General features: G+C 40.0%; 2 protein-coding genes across 2 annotated transcripts; both read right to left on the bottom strand.

The window, feature by feature from the left end:
* Positions 1 to 6,087: 6,087 nt before the first annotated feature.
* LOC132872809 (uncharacterized) lies at positions 6,088 to 7,623 on the bottom strand. The gene is made up of 2 exons (XM_060907898.1): positions 7,559 to 7,623; positions 6,088 to 6,805 (listed from the first exon to the last, which is right to left on the bottom strand). The coding sequence occupies exon 2, from the start codon at positions 6,783 to 6,785 to the stop codon at positions 6,312 to 6,314; it is 474 nt and encodes a 157-aa protein (XP_060763881.1). The 5' UTR covers positions 6,786 to 6,805; positions 7,559 to 7,623; the 3' UTR covers positions 6,088 to 6,311.
* Positions 7,624 to 16,797: 9,174 nt separating this feature from the next.
* LOC132872545 (uncharacterized) lies at positions 16,798 to 18,509 on the bottom strand. Its single transcript, XM_060907442.1, has 2 exons — positions 18,424 to 18,509; positions 16,798 to 17,681 (listed from the first exon to the last, which is right to left on the bottom strand). The coding sequence occupies exon 2, from the start codon at positions 17,659 to 17,661 to the stop codon at positions 17,188 to 17,190; it is 474 nt and encodes a 157-aa protein (XP_060763425.1). The 5' UTR covers positions 17,662 to 17,681; positions 18,424 to 18,509; the 3' UTR covers positions 16,798 to 17,187.
* Between the last annotated feature and the right edge of the window lie 981 nt (positions 18,510 to 19,490).

Raw genomic sequence — 19,490 nt, 5'->3', positions numbered from 1 at the left:
CTAATCCACACAGGATCAAAATTATATATACAGCCTCAAATATATGCATACACCCCAACTAATATTTGGTTAAATGTCCAAATAGTTGCACCTCGACCTGATGCTTTGGGTATCCATCAACAAGCTTCTGGCATAATTCTGGCTGGATATTTGACCACTCTTCTTGGCAGAATTGGTAGAGTTCATTTAAATTGGTTGGTTTCCTGGCACAGGCCCAACATTTAAGAGTAGTCCACAAACTTTCAATAGGGTTGAGGTCGGGACTTTGGGAAGGCCATTCCAGAAGCTTAATGTTAGCCTGCTTTATCCATTCCAAAACTAGTTTTGATGTGTGTTTGGGATCATTGTCCTGTTGGAACACCCAATTGTGTCCGAGTTTCAACCTTCTAGCTGTTGATCTGAGGTGAAGTTGAAGAATTTGGAGGTAGTCCTCTTTCTTTATTATTCCATCCACTTTGTGCAATGCACCAGTACCACTGGCAGCAAAACAGCCCCAGAGCATGATGCTACCACCACCATGCTTGACAGTTGGTACAGTGTTCTTAGGTTTGAAAGCCTCACCTTTACTCCTCCAAACATACCTCTTGTCACTGTGGCCAAATAGCTCAATCTTTGTCTCGTCTGACCATAAAACTTTTCTCCAGAAGGCATTTGGCTTGTCCATGTGGGCAGCTGCAAATTTCAGTCAAGCCTGAAGGTGTCGATTTTGGAGCAGGGGCTTCTTTCTTAGTTGGTACCCTCTCAGTCCATGGCAATGTAAAACTCGCTTCACTGTGAACAGTGACGCTGGTGTTCCAGCAGTTTCCAGTTCATGAACATCCTAACCAATGTCCTCTCATCTGAGGGTGACAGTTTGGGTCTTCTTCCAGACCTTGCCAAAGTGGTGGCACATCCGAATAACTTGTACTTATGTACGATTGTTTGAACTGATGACCTTGGAATCTACAATTGTTAATAAATGGCTCCAAGAGACCTTCCCAACTTGTGTAAATTTACATTTCTCCTTCTTAGATCTTCTCTGAGTTCCTTGGACTTTTCCCATGGTTCTTGAGTATTGGTCAATCCAATGAGTGCTGTGAAACAAATCCTTTTTATGCTGGCAAAGAGAAACTACTAGCTGTAATCAATCACTAATGAGAAGTTAATAGGCCTTGGCCTTGTCAAGTTAAAAAACATTGTAGAACCTTCACCACCACTTATTAACAGATTTAAGTGAATGTATGTATATATTTGAGCCTGTATGTATAATTATGACCCTGTGTGGATTAGAGAAAATCCAAAATATATTCAAATTTGTGCACCCAATTCTTGTGTTTTTTTTTTTAAAGTCATTAAAGATGTACGCTGTACAGGGGCGGTTCTAGCCATTTGGGGGCCCTAGGCAAAATACAGACATGGGGCCCTCAAAAGTCAGTCTTGAAACACACATACAGAATAATGGTCATCCCTACTTGGCACATGCCATATCTCCTTGCTGTAAATTCAGAAAAAAAGATAGCAAACTGCCACTAACAATGTGCCCCAAATAAGCTCCACAGTGAAACAGGTTTGAGATTACTCCAGCATTTGCCAAAATTCTGACAGTGTTTATTGCTCAGATTAAACCAGAAAGAGAGAGAGCAACAAGGCAAACAACAGAAGAAGAGACAGTAGAGAGAGATAGCCAATTTTAAGAGTCAATCTCCATATTTTAATAAAACAAGGATATCTGAAATCAAATCAAATCAAGTTTATTTGTATAGCGCTTTTAACAATAAACATTGTCGCAAAGCAGCTTTACAGAATTTGAATGACTTAAAACATGAGCTAATTTTATCCCTAATCTATCCCCAATGAGCAAGCCTGTGGCGACGGTGGCAAGGAAAAACTCCCTCAGACGACATGAGGAAGAAACCTCGAGAGGAACCAGACTCAAAAGGGAACCCATCCTCATTTGGGCAACAGCAGACAGCCTGACTATAATATTAACAGTTTTAACAGGTATAACCCTCAACTGTCCTCATAGGGCCGTCCTTCACAGGAGCGGTGTGATAAAACTCCGACCAGACACAGGGCACCAGGATGGATCAAGCAGGTCCGAGGGGCAGAAGGGGCCAGCATCTCAATCCCAGGATCAACATGTAACTCAGAGGGACAGATTGGGGGGGGAAGAAAGATCCAATTATTATTTTTACTCCACAGATACATATTACCAGATATAAAATTATCTTATTCTTATCAGAGGTAGAACACAAATGAATACATATTACCAGATACACATTACCAGAGATACAAAACAGCCTGTCTTGTGTCATGGTAGACCTCAAATAAGTCTTAAGTCGCTTCAGTGACGAGAAACTTCTCTCACCTGAAGCGACAGTGACAGAGAGACTGAGCAGAAGTCTCAAAGCTATACTTAAGTTAGGATAAATGTCAAGGATGTTCTCCTTGTATAAATAGTCCAACATCTGAAAGGGTGATGACACATGTGGGGGAAAGGCAGAAATTGCATGGATTATCTCCTGCTTTAGGTCTTCAGCATCAACATCACCCATTCTCTGCTCTAGCCTGTGGCAACATTCATCCATTGTTTTACCCTTCATGGCAGTTTGCATGAGCTCATTTGAGTTAAGGAACCCGTACAGCTCAAAAAAGCTCTCCATATGTGCAAATCTCTCCCTGACTGTAACAAGGGCTGTGTCCACCATATGTAGGAAAAACTCTCTTCTAAAACGCTCTTCTGCAGTAGACACAGTTTCCTCTCTCCCCTCATACTCAAACTGCCTTTTTTTTCTTTCTCTGGCGCATCTCTGTCCAGGCCATCTCCAAATCAATCCTCTCTGCGATCTCCCTGGCATCTGTTATGGCAGAGTTGAAGCCATGCTCTCTGTACTCTTTAAGGAATTCTATCAATGCAGTGATATCATTCCTCATGACCTCAACTGATACCTTGGGGCTCTGCAATAGCTTGCTGACTTTGTTAATGTGAAACAACACATTGTACCACACAACAGTACTCACCAAGAAAGGCCATTTCTTCATCTCCTTGTAAATGCTGTGAGCATTGGAGACACATTCAGAATCCTGCTTCTCCTCAGCGTACTCCATCAGGGCAGACAGAGCATCCAAAATTTCAGGCAGCTGGTATCGCACAGCTTTCACAGAATCCACCCTAGCCTCCCATCTTGTTGCAGACAAGGGTTTGATTGAAAAATCCTTCATGTGTTTCTGGAGAATTGTCCAGCTGTGAACTGAAGCGCTGAACAAAGCATACAGTCACTGTAATAGCCCAAAAAAGCTCAAAGACACCAGGGAAGACTTGGCAGCATCACCAACGACCAAGTTCAATGTGTGGCTGCCACATGGAACACAGAGTGCTTTGCTGTTCAGCTCAAGGATTCTCCTCTGTACCCCCTGTTTTTTACCTTGCATGTTGCTGCCATTGTCGTATGATTGCCCACGACAGTCAGAGAGATCCAGGTTTAGTGTTTGAAGGTGTCCCAAAAATAACTCCATTAGGCCTTTCCCAGTGGTGTCGTCTGCCACGAGAAAGCCAACAAAGTGTTCATGGATAGACACTCCTTTCCCAGGATTACATTCTACAATCTGCAGCACCACAGAGACCTGTTCATGATGACTGACGTCTGGGGTGCAGTCCATGATGACACTGTAGTACTCGTATTTGGACTTCTTCACCCTCTCCACTATTGCTTTGGTTACACAATCTCCAACCAAGCAAATTAATTCATTCTGAATTACCTTACTAAAGTAACTCTCGGAGACTTCCTTCTCAGCTACTCTCTTCACATGCTCTCTCATTACAGGGTCAAACTGAGCCATTAATTCAACTTGGCCCAAGAAGCTGCCATTGCCATGCTCGTAAAGCTTTTCTGAATGGCCTCGAAAAGCCAAGTTGCGCTCGGCCAGATGTATAATGATTGCAAGCAAGCGTTTCAGAATTTCTTGCCATTTGTTGACTTCATTTAGAAATAGCTCTTGGTTTAAATTATCTATCGCCATACCTGTTGCAAGCCATTGTTGAAGTGTTCGCCAAGTAGTCATATTGGCAACGTGATCAGTGGACTTCTCATGGTCTTTTAGCTGGGCTGCTAAATTCTTCCAGTCATTCGTTCCCTCCGCATTGAACTGCTTGTTAAACACTCCAAACAGCCGGCAACAAAAGCATACAACACGGTCGTTTGTCTGACTATACACCATCCAGGTCCTCTGTATTTTTTCTCCATTCTTCATGTTTATGGAGTAGTTCGTGACTGTAAATCGTCTACCATCTTTGTTTTTGGGAAAATCTACTCCTCATATTTGTACTGGACCTTTTTGGACAATTGAACACCTCTCTGAGTCTGACAACATTGCTGGCCACAGTGCCAGATCATCGCTTAATATGACATTGTCTCCACTTTGATTGCTGCTGGTAAATGACTGTTGTGGCCTACTTACCACCAAATCGTCATCATCTTCTTTGTCAATGTCATCAGTATCCACCACAGTCTCCTCTGTTCCAGCTTCCACCTCTTCTACCTCCTCCACATGAACACATTCCTCAACAGAGTCAACAGCTGAGGTTGAGGCTGTAGCAGACTCCGGCGATTTGAAAAATGTAGTTAGTTTCAGAAGTGCAGCTGCATTCTTTTTGCTTTGTGCCAATTTTTTCATTTAGCGCAACCACTCTCATAACTGCACTTCATTTTTACAGTTCCCTCTGCTTTGGTTTGAATTTCCATAGCGCACCTGTCTACATCGTCAGATCATGGACTAGTCCAATGTAAAAAACCAGGGTGTGTGTGTGTGCTGGGACAAATACTACATACACATGAATTCAATATTCTGATGCTATTTTGGTGTGTTTTTCCATTTATATCGTTAACTACTTAATATCAGAGACAAATTAAGATTACATATATATTGTTTGGTGTTTACCATGATGGGGCTGACTGTTAGGGGCCCCCAAATTTTGGGGGCCCTAGGCAACCGCCTTGGTTTGCCTAATGGTAAGTCCACCCCTGACGCTGTACAATCATTCCACCCTGGAAAAAGAACAGTTCAAGGAAATCATTAACAGCCCAAAATTACCATGACATTGACGGCCATGATGAGTGTATGTAAACTTCTGACCACAACTATATAATCATTGTTAGTCTCTATTTCGCATTAGCTAATTTGCTACATATTAACGCTTGTTCATATAGGCCTGGACAATCATTTAGTTGACTATGATAGTTTCATGAAAGCATCACTTCATCCATGGCCTGGACATGTACAGTTGCTCGCATTCAGTTATCAGCATTTTTATTGGTATATCACTTTTAACAATCAACACTGTCAGAAAGCAACTTTACAGAAATCCAGATGTCAGTTTAATCCAGATGTGGAAAAACTCCCTGAGATGACATGAGGATGCTGAAAGGATGTTCACTATGAGGACATTCCGAACAAGAGTCCTGGGATTATGAAGAGCGCTTTCACGATTTCTGTGAATTAAAACATGTTAACTGTTTTGTTGTTAACCTTTTATTCATCAGGACACATTACTGTGTACCTTTATAGTTATTACAGGAATAAACCTGGACTTTAAAAGGTTTAAAGTAAAAAATAAGCCCATGAGGTGATGGATAAGGCCTTTAAAAACTTATCTGCCATAATTTTGGAAAATGAGTATCAAGTATATCAACATTAATGTTATAACTAGCTAACTAACATTATACTAATAGACTAACATTTATCTCCTGTTACAGCTAGAGATTTTTTTTGTGTGTGTGTGTGTGGGGGGGGGGGGGGGGGAGCCAAAGCAATGCAATCATTTTATAAATATTTTATTTAGACAGATATGAATAAATTTATAAGCATTATCACAAAATAAAACATCAGTTACTTAAATTTTTAATTATTACTTTAGGGCCTTTTCAGGTCCTACAGGCAAGTCATTAACAAACTAAAAAAATAGTAGAAGGGTTTTTTCACATTTTCATGTAATCTGTTAACAACAGACAGTGACTACACACATGTGTTGGTGCAAACAGCAATTATAGAAATTGATATAGAATTTAGAGTACTGCATATTGCAAACAAACCTAATACAATCCTGCTAATATTGGAAAGTTTTTACAGATATAAAAAAAAAAAAATTAGGAATAGGATTAGAGAAAAATACTGTGAAAACACTAGAACACCACATCCAAAAAAGAGATTCAGTTGAGTGCAATTAGAATGAAGGAACTTTAAAATATTTATGTATCTGTAACACATACAACACTAAATTGTGCTAAACAGATTTTATTTTAAAGCTGAAATGATCTTCAGGTGTTTGTGTCCCATCAGCCTCCACGTAGACGGGGTGTCATGTGAATGGTGCTTCCAGAAACAATGTTGTAATACTCCAGCTTCTTGCCAGAGTCGAGCTGTCGGCCGCTGTAGATCAGCCGCTGCTGGTCTACTGGTGTTCCTTCTTTCTGGCGGATCTTTGCCATCAACTGATCAACAGTCTCATCGTCAGTGATGTCGTATGTTTTTGTCTGTCCCTTCTCGTTCTTCACGAACACCTGAAAGGGCACGGGGGTCGTGGAGATCAGCAGCATCACAGTGCATCCTGAACTAAGCCCGTAATCGCTCACCGTCTTCTGATCATGGTCTAGCTGCAAGATTTGTCCATTGGTGATGGAAAGCTTCAGCCGTGAAGGTCTTGCTTTAAAGAGTTGGGCAATTTGTTCCTTGAGTTTGCCAATAGTGTCATTTGGATTCACAAAGATGGTCCGCGTTTCTCCACTCAGGACTTTAATGCTGAGCTCCATCTTATCCAGTCCTTAATGATCTGCGTAAACAAAAAATAACAACAGACAACAAATTAGTGCTGTTATAGTTACACTTTTTAAAAAGTTTGCACTGAAGTTACAAAGCTAATGGAAGCTTATGACCAACAACAATTAATTACCACACCCCATAGAAGTATCATTATGAAATTATTGCATTTTGAAGTATAATTTTAACAACAAAAACATGGAAGTGATACTAAAATGTCACTACATCAAACAAGTCAAGTGAGTCTGGATTCAAAATGGCTGCCAGCAGAATTTACAGCTCCACCATGTACATTTACTCATTATAGAGAAGTAAAACAGAGTACTCCTAGAAGAAAAAAAAAAAAGATTCCTAAAGTGGACCATATATCTCCAGTCCTTGTTAATGAGGTGATGCTCTGAAGCGTACGCGTTTTCAACCTTTGGTGTGTGTAATGTATCTCGAAAAGATTATTACACTCCAGGTATGTAGCATAAATCTTATTTTAAGGTTCAATATCCTGTATCTATGTTTCCAAATGGAATACACACATTAATATATACATGTGTAAAAGATAAGAGCAGCACTTCAGGGACAAGGAAAGCTCCAGTTTCTTAAAAATCACAAAAGCTGTTACTTGTTATCATTGTTACTAAATATTAAGAAGCTTACACACTTGGAAAATGTTTATAAAACCTGAACACATACCCACTGTTAATAACTCATTCTTAAGGTTATACATGCATAATATTTCAAAGCATATTGTTTGAAACGGGATTAAACTTACCTTCTAAATAAATGACGTAAGTATTTCTGCTCAAAGGGGTTTTTTTTTTCTTTCTCTCTTCTCGTCGTCGAGGAACAGAACAAGCCCACACACTCCTCCTGGACAGCTGAGTGCGGCTCATAATATAGCCCAATAGCCACGCCCCGTGTTGGAATAACAACCAATGGGAGATGATTGCGTGAGTCAATCCCAGCCAATGGGAGAAGCGCACAGGCCAGCCTCCGTTAGGTTTTCTTTTTCTGAATGTTAACTCAGTTTACTTTCGATTTCCGAAAATCAGCTGCAGCAGAAACACAACAGAACAAAACAACTCAGCAAAACAGCTGCTGCTGAAACATTTCCCCCACAGTGTCTCAGTGTCGCTGATAATGCAACTGCACGGATTTTCACAATCTCTGTCAACAAAAAAGCAATTAAAAAAGGGTCGTAAGACTTTAGAAACTTTTAATCTTAATTAAAAAAAAATAAATAAATATATATATATATATATATATATATGAATGTATTTTTAGGCCTAGCTGTACAGTAATCATCATCAACAACAACAATAAACAATACTAACAAAAATATGTAAATTAAATATTGATTGGAGCAAGGGGCAGCACGGTGGTATAGTGGTTAGCGCTATTGCCTCACAGCAAGAAGGTCCGGGTTCAAGCCCCGTGGCCGGCGAAGGCCTTTTTGTGCGGAGTTTGCATGTTCTCCCCGTGTCCACGTGGGTTTCCTCCGGTTTCCCCCACAGTCCAAAGACATGCAGGTTAGGTTAACTGGTGGCTCTAAATTGACGGTGAATGTGAGTGTGAATGGTTGTCTGTGTCTATGTGTCAGCCCTGTGATGACCTGGCGACTTGTCCAGGGTGTACCCCGCCTTTCCCCCATAGTCAGCTGGGATAGGCTCCAGCTTGCCTGCGACCCTGTAGAACAGGATAAAGCGGCTACAAATAATGAGATGAGATGAGATGAGAGAGGGGTGGTGTAGTGGGTAACACTGTCGCCTCACAGCAAGAAGGTTCTGGGTTCAAGCCCAGTGGCCAATGAGGGCCTTTCCGTGTAGAGTTTGCATTTCCTCATGTCTGTGTGGGTTTCCTCTGGGTGCTCTGGTTTCCCTCACAGTCCAAAGATATGCAGGGTAGGCTAATTAGTGGCTCTAATGTGAGTGTGAATGATTATGCGTCTCTATGTGTCAGCCCTGCGATGACCTGGTGACTTGTCCAGGGTGTACTGCACCCCTCATCCATAGTCAGCTGGGATAGGCTCCTGAGACCCTGCACAGGATAAGCGGTTATGGATGGATGGACTTTTACATTATTGAATCAGTACAAAAACATTTTTGAGTTCCAAACATTCCTGTGTGGGGGGTTTTCCCCCAAGCAAATAATTAAACATTTATTTTCATGTAAAGTTTGTACAGTATCTGAGCAGCATATTCCATAACAGAGCACTTTTCAGATTAAAAAAGAAAACATAATGAAGGCTATTGGGTTTTGGTGCAAAATGAAGAACCGAATGTTGCAGTCAAAGTGTCCAGAAGAACTGTGTCTAGTTCTGTAAGATGCTCAGTACATACTCACTACAGCTCATTTCTTTATAAAACTGCACTCATTGGACATGAGACTACTTTTTTTCTTAAAGCAAAGGGTCATCCATCCATCCATTATCTGTAGCCGTTTATCCTGTTCTACAGGGTCGCAGGCAAGCTGGAGCCTGCAAAGGGTCGTCTCACACCAAATATTGACTTTGTTACTGTATATTGATTTATTGTGGCTTACTGCTTACTGTTTATAGCATTCTTTAATGTTGAAACATTTCATTTCATCATTTTGAAGCCATTTTTGGTCGACAGCATTTCTTTACATGTGCCTAGGACTTTTGGACAGAGACTGTATCTCTAAACCAGGCATGACATTTCGCTCGGCTTTATTTGCTACATGCAAATCCCTGCTGATATACACAGCAAATTCCTCAGTGTTGAATTAACACTTTCAGAGTTAATTTGGGTCCAATTGGACCTATATAAACACTCTGGGTGTTAATTCAACATTGGCGATTTTGCTGTGTAGACAACAAATAAAAGATGAATAATTTAGTTCATCGATCTGGATGTGGATTCAGCTCCCTGATGAGCAAGGGACAACAGTAGTGAGGTGAAAATCTCCCTGAGATGATGGCAGTGTTGAAACAGTGTTCAGAATGAGTGGATTATTAAGAGTCACCGTATTAAAATTCCTGGGATGAGCACAGGATAGTCTTAATGATTACAGCAGCAGCTCGGTACGATTATCCTGGGAGGAAATGAGAATATAATAATGTAATAATGAAAATAACCACGCTGGAGGAAAGATCTGAAGGCATAGTTAAAAAATATGTCCCAAGTAGCACTTTATCTAAGAATCTGATCATATCTACAGTACATCACCTACTAGGTACAGGCAGGGTTGAAAATTTAAAGAATAACAGAAATAAACATGCTGGTGTCACAGCACCATCTGTGTCATATCAGTGACTCATTTGGTGTCAGGTGATCTTTTACAGGTGTGTTCACAGTTTGTGTTTCTGCGAAATGAAAAAAGCCCAAAGTGTCACTCAGAGGACCGTGAATTATTTTTGGCACCACTTCTTGAAATACAGTGTGTGAGATATAAATGATGTTAACTTGAATATTATATGTTCTGTGAGTGGGAGCTTTATGAACAGAAAGCGCTATGAGTCCAATAACTAGGCTGAATGTGATTCCATAAAATCCTTTATAGAAATAAATCCATGTTGAGAAGGTGCATGGAATCTATTGTACCATTAAACACCCAGTGTTCCCAGTATAAACTCCATGTCCACCCTGAGCTGGAGAAAGCACTTACTAAAGCTTTCTACATTCCCACGTGTTGTTGAATAACTATTTTCTAAAAGCAGGAACAGAGACTGAGGAGCGTTTAAGCAGGAATTTGTGTTTATTGGCAGTAAATACTGTCTCTGGATATTTGTGCTCTCAGAGCTCGGAGTGCTTCAGCTTGGCGGTTCGCTCCTCTCTCTTCGGAAGAGGGATGTTTCCTGTGTGAGGCAAAAAGGAAAACGTTTACTTTTAATTATTAGTTACAACAGCACAGTTAGTTTCTGTTTCGTGAATTTCTCAGGTGTGCTGGAGAAAGAAAAGGGAAATCAGGTGTAAAGGTGACAGCTGACGTGAAGGGGAATTCCAGCCAGGAATGCTCCACTCACACTCTTAACTGAGGCCTGTTGTTGTTGTTGCACTTTTGACGACGTGCCAGTAGGTGGGGTGGGAAAGGAAATCGAAACCTTCAAACCTGAACCAAGCTGTGATCTGTTTCTTTTGTGTATTAATCCAACATTTTCTTATTCGGTTTCCAAACCTCTCCCCAAAAAAAACCCATCTCCCACTGTCCCAATTCATGCCTACACACCAAGTAGATTTGATCTTCATCTCAGGTCTAACTTTGTGAATCCCAGACTCACTGATGTCACTCAGAGCTGAGCAATAAACAGTTTAACACTTTCCCCAAATACTAAAGTGGGATCTTTTGACCCAAACAGAACATAAGGCTTAAAAATGATGTGTGTGAGGACCTGCACTGTAAAAAAAAAAAAAAAAACTGTAGAATTTATGGTAAAAAACCGGCAGCTGTTGTTGCCAGAATTTAACCGTAAAAAATACAGTCACAATGTATGAGACATTACGGTATGTTCTTTTGGCAACCGTTACTTTCACAGTAGATAACTATTTTTGTTTACGGTAAATTACTATGAAAAAAACAGATAAATTGTTAACTTCTTTATAGTAATTTAGTGTAAAAATAACAATTAAATTATAAACCTGTTTACGCTAATTTGCTTTAAAAATAACAGTTTTACTATAAACCTGTTTACAGGAGACTATATTAAAAATAACAGATATACTGTAAATCTGATTACAGTATATGTCAGTGATAAGCACGGTACAACTGTATGATATAGTACGTTTTTTAATTGCAAAATTCAACTTTACGGTAAATTACCGGCAGCTGTGGTTGCCAGAATTTCACCCTACAAAATACAGTACAACACATGAGGAATTACAGTTGGATGGCATAGATTTTACAGTCAGCAACTGCATATGGTAAATTATAAAGGAAATAACCAAGCCAAATGTAAACCAAGGTACAGACTATTACTGATAAACTTTGATAAACTGTTTTTGCATTTACACACTCTCTGTGAAAAACAGATTGAACTGATCAAATAACTTGTCCAGTATACTCACAAAGCAGTGGTGAGATCTTGAAAAAACAGCAAGTGTCCATATGTGAAGGATAATCCATGGTGGAAGGAATTATACATCATGAAAAAAATGAGCTACTTGCCCTGGGTTAAGCAAGAGTAACGAGTCACTGAGTCCAGACTTGGCTGAAGAGGGCACTCAACATGGACATGGTGTTCAAGAAACTGGAACTTAAAGCATTCCCCAGTCACCGGTTCTGCTTGAGGACTCACATGTTGTCCATCAGGAGTTCACTGTGGACTGGCATGATCCTCTCTGCAGCCATAAACAGAAACAAAGCAAAAGTTAGATTGATGCACTGTTTGAGCACGATGGCTACACAGAGATAAATTCAGCCTTTTGTTGTTAAACTGAGCTCCAATGAGCTATACATAGAAGAAACCAGCATTCTGGAATATAGTTTTGCAGGTCATCAGAAGCATGCACCTGAGGAAGATCGATTGAGTGAAGTTTGAGTTGTGCTTGCATCTACCTTTCGTTTGCTACACTGACATAAACCAATTCTTACCTCTAATTAGCTTTGACAGGACTGGTGTTTGATTCATTAGGTCCAGACTTGAAGGCAGGTGGGACAGAGTCTCATACAGACAGCATGATGTTCAGGAAACTGGAACTTTGAGCAGGTGTTGTCATCAGTTCTCCTTGAAGACTCACAAGCTGTCTATCAGGTGTACACTGTACTCGAGTTGAGGGGGGATGGGGGGGATGCCATCCCCCCTGGAATAAAAAGTGGTCAAAATCATCCCCACTCTAAAACAGGCATCTCCCCTCCCTTGAGCATTTTTATCAATAAATGTGGACATTACTTCTATTTAACATTGGAATTAGAAATGCCATTCCACGTAGCTTTGCTGAAACTGAGCATACAATAAGCTACCGCGAGAGAGGGCACGCGCAAGCGAAGTGTTTGAGGAGGCGACATTCAGTCGGGGTTCCGTTATTTTTGATTTCATTCGGCATCAGTGACAGCAGCGGATTGCAGCATCATGGCCAAGCGGAGTGGACAGCAAGACCTAAGCAAGTTCGGATTTAAGATCTCAAGAAAAAACATTTCAGGAGGTAAGTCAAGAGTTACGAATATCAGTCACACTTTCTGTGAGCCCACTATCATGCTGTAAAGTTACCGATATGTAGCCTAATTTGTGGGCGGCGGATAACAACACAGCTATCATAATGAATGTTAGTTTGGAGTCTAGCCAGCTATCGATAGCTTACTCAGGTTCATGTTAGCTTTGATTTCTTGTATAAGGCCATTAATTTAATCAGCCTGGACGTTCGTTTGTTATTCTTCAGGCAACAAAAAGTGTTATTCAAGACAGGAAGGCTAAAATAAACGACACTAGCAGTTTTGAAGGCTTCATTGCCTCATTAGGGAGCCGGTCACAACATGTAAGGCAGAGCAGGATTGGTGTAGGACTTGACAAAGTGTCTGCTAAAATGCAGCTTTCTTTTTCTTCGTCATAGGCTCTTCTTCTGTCTCCTCAATGGGCCTTTCCAAAGAAACTTTCCAAAGATGCCTGCTTTTAACTCATTTTGCTAGCTTGTATCCAGTATGTATCAAAGTGCTGGTATGTATCGAAGCAAAGTATCAAAGTATCCAAGGCAGCTCCTTGGTAACCATCAACGTTAAGGTGTCACGTGACCTACATAACAGCGGGAATCAACATTACAGAAAGAAAACGGTCATTTTTCAAAGCTCAAATCCTCGTTCAGATAATAAATAAATCAGAAATAACATTATAATTATATTTAATTAAATTATCTTATCCACTGCTCTTTATTCCAGATGACAGTCAGCAGCAACTGCAACACAGTACGACAGGAGCTGGAGGGGACCTGGAGTGCGAGACAATACAGGAGCAGGAGCAAGCAGGAGAACCCACAGTTGAAGAGCTGAAGATTTACAATTTATTGTTGCTTGTTTTAGCTTATTGGTTACCTACCTACCTCTGTATTTAACTCAATGTTCCCAATGTTCAGCTTTGAATAAAAATTCTATTGACTTGATATGAAAAGATTCAGTTGTTAATTTACATTGCCTGCTGAGGTTTTAATAAATTATTTACCAAACGATTTAAAAGGAGCCTACCATGACTATGAAGTTACACTTCAAATTTGATATCTGCATTTCACCCTAATATGGAGAATGTGGTAGGTATGTCAGCCAGGAGACTGACTAAATATGACACATGGCATCCACACTGTGCATGTTTTACAGTTAAATACCAGTGTATTATGTTTTTTACAACAATAAAAAGGGTACACAGTGTGTACTACACACTTTATTAGCACAAAATGCTGTATGTCTGGTAAATGAACAAGGTTCACAGACCTACGTTGTGTGCAAACCCTCCTAAAAGCAAACCAGTTTCACACCAATGGACCGACCGATGGGTCTACACGCGACTAAAAATTTCACCATCCCCCCTGGTTTGATTTTACAACTCGACCACTGGGTGTACACTGTGGCCTGGCAAGCTCCTCTTTGCAGCCAGGTCATCCAGAAGACTTGAAAGCTGCACTGCCTTTCAGATTTTTCAAGTGTAGGTCATAAAAAGAATTTTCCCAACACACAATTATTTTTCTTTAGTGGATGGAAAGCAACTGAATTTTGGGCTGTTAATGATTTCCTTGAACTGTTCTTTTTCCACGGTGGAATGATTGTACAGCGTACATCTTTAATGACTTCAAAAAACAAGTTTGAATTTATTTTGGATTTTCTCTAATCCACACAGGTTCAAAATTATACATACCGGCTCAAATATATACATACACCCCAAATAATATTTGGCTAAACGTCCCTTAGCAAGTTGCACCTTGACCTGATGCTTTGGGTATCCATCAACAAGCTTCTGGCATAATTCTGTCTGGATATTTGACCACCCTTCTTGGCAAAATTGGTAGAGTTCATTTAAATTGGTTGGTTTCCTGGCACAGGCCCAATATTTAAGAGTAGTCCACAAATTTTCAATCGGGTTGAGGTCAGGACTTTGGGAAGGCCATTCCAGAAGCTTAATGTTAGCCTGCTTTATCCATTCCAAAACCAGTTTTGATGTGTGTTTGGGATCATTGTCCTGTTGGAACACACAATTGTGTCCGAGTTTCAACCTTCTAGCTGTTGATCTGAGGTGAAGTTGAAGAATTTGGAGGTAGTCCTCTTTCTTCATTATTCCATCCACTTTGTGCAATGCACCAGTACCACTGGCAGCAAAACAGCCCCAGAACATGATGCTGCCACCACCATGCTTGACAGTTGGTACAGTGTTCTTAGGTTTGAAAGCCTCACCTTTACTCCTCCAAACATACCTCTTGTCACTGTGGCCAAATAGCTCAATCTTTGTCTCGTCTGACCATAAAACTTTTCTCCAGAAGGCATTTGGCTTGTCCATGTGGGCAGCTGCAAATTTCAGTCAAGCCTGAAGGTGTCGATTTTGGAGCAGGGGCTTCTTTCTTGGTCGGCACCCTCTCAGTCCATGGCAATGTAAAACTCGCTTCACTGTGGACAGTGACACTGGTGTTCCAGCAGTTTCCAGTTCATGAACATCCTAACCAATGTCCTCTCATCTGAGGGTGACAGTTTGGGTCTTCTTCCAGACCTTGCCAAAGTGGTGGCACATCCGAATAACTTGTACTTACGTACGATTGTTTGAACTGATGACCTTGGAATCTGCAATTGTTTATAAATGGTTCCAAGAGACCTTCCCAACTTGTGTAAATTTACATTTCTCCTTCTTAGATCTTCTCTGAGTTCCTTGAATTTTTCCCATGGTTCTTGAGTATTGGTCAATCCAATGAGTGCTGTGAAACAAATCCTTTTTATGCTGGCAAAGAGAAACTACCAACTGTAATCAGTCACTCATAAGAAGATAATAGGCCTTGGCCTTGTCAAGTTAAAAAACATTGTAGAACCTTCATCACCACTTATTAACAGATTTAAGTGAATGTATGTATATATTTGAGCCCGTATGTATAATTATGACCCTGTGTGGATTAGAGAAAATCCAAAATATATTCAAATTTGTGCACCCAATTCTTGTTTTTTTTTTTTTTTAAAGTCATTAAAGATGTACGTTGTCCAATTATTCCACCCTAGAAAAAGAACAGTTCAAAGAAATCATTAACAGCCCAAAATTACCATGACATTGACGGCCATGATGAGTGTATGTAAACTTCTGACCACAACTGTATATCATTGTTAGTCTTTATTTAGCATTAGCTAATTTGCTACATATTAACGCTTGTTCATATAGGCCTGGACAATCATTTAGTTGACTATGATAGTTTCATGAAAGCATCACTTCATCCATGGCCTGGACATGTACAGTTGCTCACATTCAGTTATCAGCATTTTTATTGGTATATCACTTTTAACAATCAACACTGAAAGCAACTTTACAGAAATCCAGATGTCAGTTTAATCCAGATGTGGAAAAACTCCCTGAGATGACATGAGGATGCTGAAAGGATGTTCACTATGAGGACATTCCGAACAAGAGTCCTGGGATGAAGAGCGCTTTCATGATTTCTGTGAATTAAAACATGTTAACTGTTTTGTTGTTAACCTTTTATTCATCAGGACACATTACTGTGAACCTTTATAGTTATTACAGGAATAAACCTGGACTTTAAAAGCTTTAAAGTAAAAAATAAGCCCATGAGGTGATGGATAAGGCCTTTAAAAACTTATCTGCCATAATTTTGGAAAATGAGTATCAAGTATATCAACATTAATGTTATAACTAGCTAACTAACATCATACTAATAGACTAACATTTATCTCCTGTTACAGCTAGAGATTTTTTTTGTGTGTGTGTGGGGGGGGGGGGGAGCCAAAGCAATGCAATCATTTTATAAATATTTTATTTAGACAGATATGAATAAATTTATAAGCATTATCACAAAATAAAACATCAGTTATTTAAATTTTTAATTATTACTTTAGGGCCTTTTCAGGTCCTACAGGCAAGTCATTAACAAACTAAAAAAATAGTAGAAGGGTTTTTTCACATTTTCATGTAATCTGTTAACAACAGACAGTAACTACACACATGTGTTGGTGCAAACAGCAATTATAGAAATTGATATAGAATTTAGAGTACTGCATATTGCAAACAAACCTAATACAATCCTGCTAATATTGGAAAGTTTTTACAGATATATAAAAAAAAATTAGGAATAGGATTAGAGAAAAATACTGTGAAAACACTAGAACACCAACATCCAAAAAAGAGATTCAGTTGAGTGCAATTAGAACGAAGGAACTTTACAATATTTATGTATCTGTAACACATACAACACTAAATTGTGCTAAACAGATTTTATTTTAAAGCTGAAATGATCTTCAGGTGTTTGTGTCCCATCAGCCTCCACGTAGACGGAGGGTCATGTGAATGGTGCTTCCAGAAACAATGTTGTAATACTCCAGCTTCTTGCCAGAGTCGAGCTGTCGGCCGCTGTAGATCAGCCGCTGCTGGTCTACTGGTGTTCCTTCTTTCTGGCGGATCTTTGCCATCAACTGATCAACAGTCTCATCGTCAGTGATGTCGTATGTTTTTGTCTGTCCCTTCTCGTTCTTCACGAACACCTGAAAGGGCACGGGGGTCGTGGAGATCAGCAGCATCACGGTGCATCCTGAACTAAGCCCGTAATCGCTCACCGTCTTCTGATCATGGTCTAGCTGCAAGATTTGTCCATTGGTGATGGAAAGCTTCAGCCGTGAAGGTCTTGCTTTAAAGAGTCGGGCAATTTGTTCCTTGAGTTTGCCAATAGTGTCATTTGGATTCACAAAGATGGTCCGCGTTTCTCCACTCAGGACTTTAATGCTGAGCTCCATCTTATCCAGTCCTTAATGATCTGCGTAAACAAAAAATAACAACAGACAACAGATTAGTGTTGTTATAGTTACACTTTTTAAAAAGTTTGCAAAGCTAATGGAACCTTATGACCAACAACAATTAATTACCACACCCCATAGAAGTATCATTATGAAATTATTGCATTTTGAAGTATAATTTTAACAACAAAAACATGGAAGTGATACTAAAATGTCACTACATCAAACAAGTCAAGTGAGTCTGGATTCAAAATGGCGGCCAGCAGAATTTACAGCTCCACCATGTACATTTCCTCATTATAGAGAAGTAAAACAGAGTACTCCTAGAAGAAAAAAAAAAAAGATTCCTAAAGTGGACCATATATCTCCAGTCCTTGTTAATGAGGTGATGCTCTGAAGCGTACGCGTTTTTAACCTTTGGTGTGTGTAATGTATCTCAAAAAGATTATTACACTCCAGGTATGTAGCATAAATCTTATTTTAAGGTTCAATATCCTGTATCTATGTTTCCAAATGGAATACACACATTAATATATACATGTGTAAAAGATAAGAGCAGCACTTCAGGGACAAGGAAAGCTCCAGTTGCTTAAAAATTACAAAAGCTGTTACTTGTTATCATTGTTACTAAACATTAAGAAGCTTACACACTTGGAAAATGTTTATAAAACCTGAACACATACCCACTGTTAATAACTCATTCTTAAGGTTATACATGCATAATATTTCAAAGCATATTGTTTGAAACGGGATTAAACTTACCTTCTAAATAAATGACGTAAGTATTTCTGCTCAAAGGGTTTTTTTTCTTTCTCTCTTCTCGTCGTCGAGGAACAGAACAAGCCCACACACTCCTCCTGGACAGCTGAGTGCGGCTCATAATATAGCCCAATAGCCACGCCCCGTGTTGGAATAACAACCAATGGGAGATGATTGCGTGAGTCAATCCCAGCCAATGGGAGAAGCGCACAGGCCAGCCTCCGTTAGGTTTTCTTTTTCTGAATGTTAACTCAGTTTACTTTCGATTTCCGAAAATCAGCTGCAGCAGAAACACAACAGAACAAAACAACTCAGCAAAACAGCTGCTGCTGAAACATTTCCCCCACAGTGTCTCAGTGTCGCTGAGAATGCAACTGCACGGATTTTCACAATCTCTGTCAACAAAAAAGCAATTAAAAAAGGGTCGTAAGACTTTAGAAACTTTTAATCTTAATTAAAAAAAAATATATATATATATATATATATATATATATATATATATATATATATATATATGAATGTATTTTTAGGCCTAGCTGTACAGTAATCATCATCAACAACAACAATAAACAATACTAACAAAAATATGTAAATTAAATATTGATTGGAGCAAGGGGCAGCACGGTGGTATAGTGGTTAGCGCTATTGCCTCACAGCAAGAAGGTCCGGGTTCAAGCCCCGTGGCCGGCGAAGGCCTTTTTGTGCGGAGTTTGCATGTTCTCCCCGTGTCCACGTGGGTTTCCTCCGGTTTCCCCCACAGTCCAAAGACATGCAGGTTAGGTTAACTGGTGGCTCTAAATTGACGGTGAATGTGAGTGTGAATGGTTGTCTGTGTCTATGTGTCAGCCCTGTGATGACCTGGCGACTTGTCCAGGGTGTACCCCGCCTTTCCCCCATAGTCAGCTGGGATAGGCTCCAGCTTGCCTGCGAGCCTGTAGAACAGGATAAAGCGGCTACAAATAATGAGATGAGATGAGATGAGATGAGAGAGGGGTGGTGTAGTGGGTAACACTGTCGCCTCACAGCAAGAAGGTTCTGGGTTCAAGCCCAGTGGCCAATGAGGGCCTTTC

Source organism: Neoarius graeffei, chromosome 24 (assembly GCF_027579695.1).
Source record: "Neoarius graeffei isolate fNeoGra1 chromosome 24, fNeoGra1.pri, whole genome shotgun sequence".
In the NCBI taxonomy this organism is placed as follows: Eukaryota; Metazoa; Chordata; class Actinopteri; order Siluriformes; family Ariidae; genus Neoarius; species Neoarius graeffei.
Note: the sequence above shows the minus strand (reverse complement) of the source record. Positions and strands in the feature narration are given on the sequence as shown.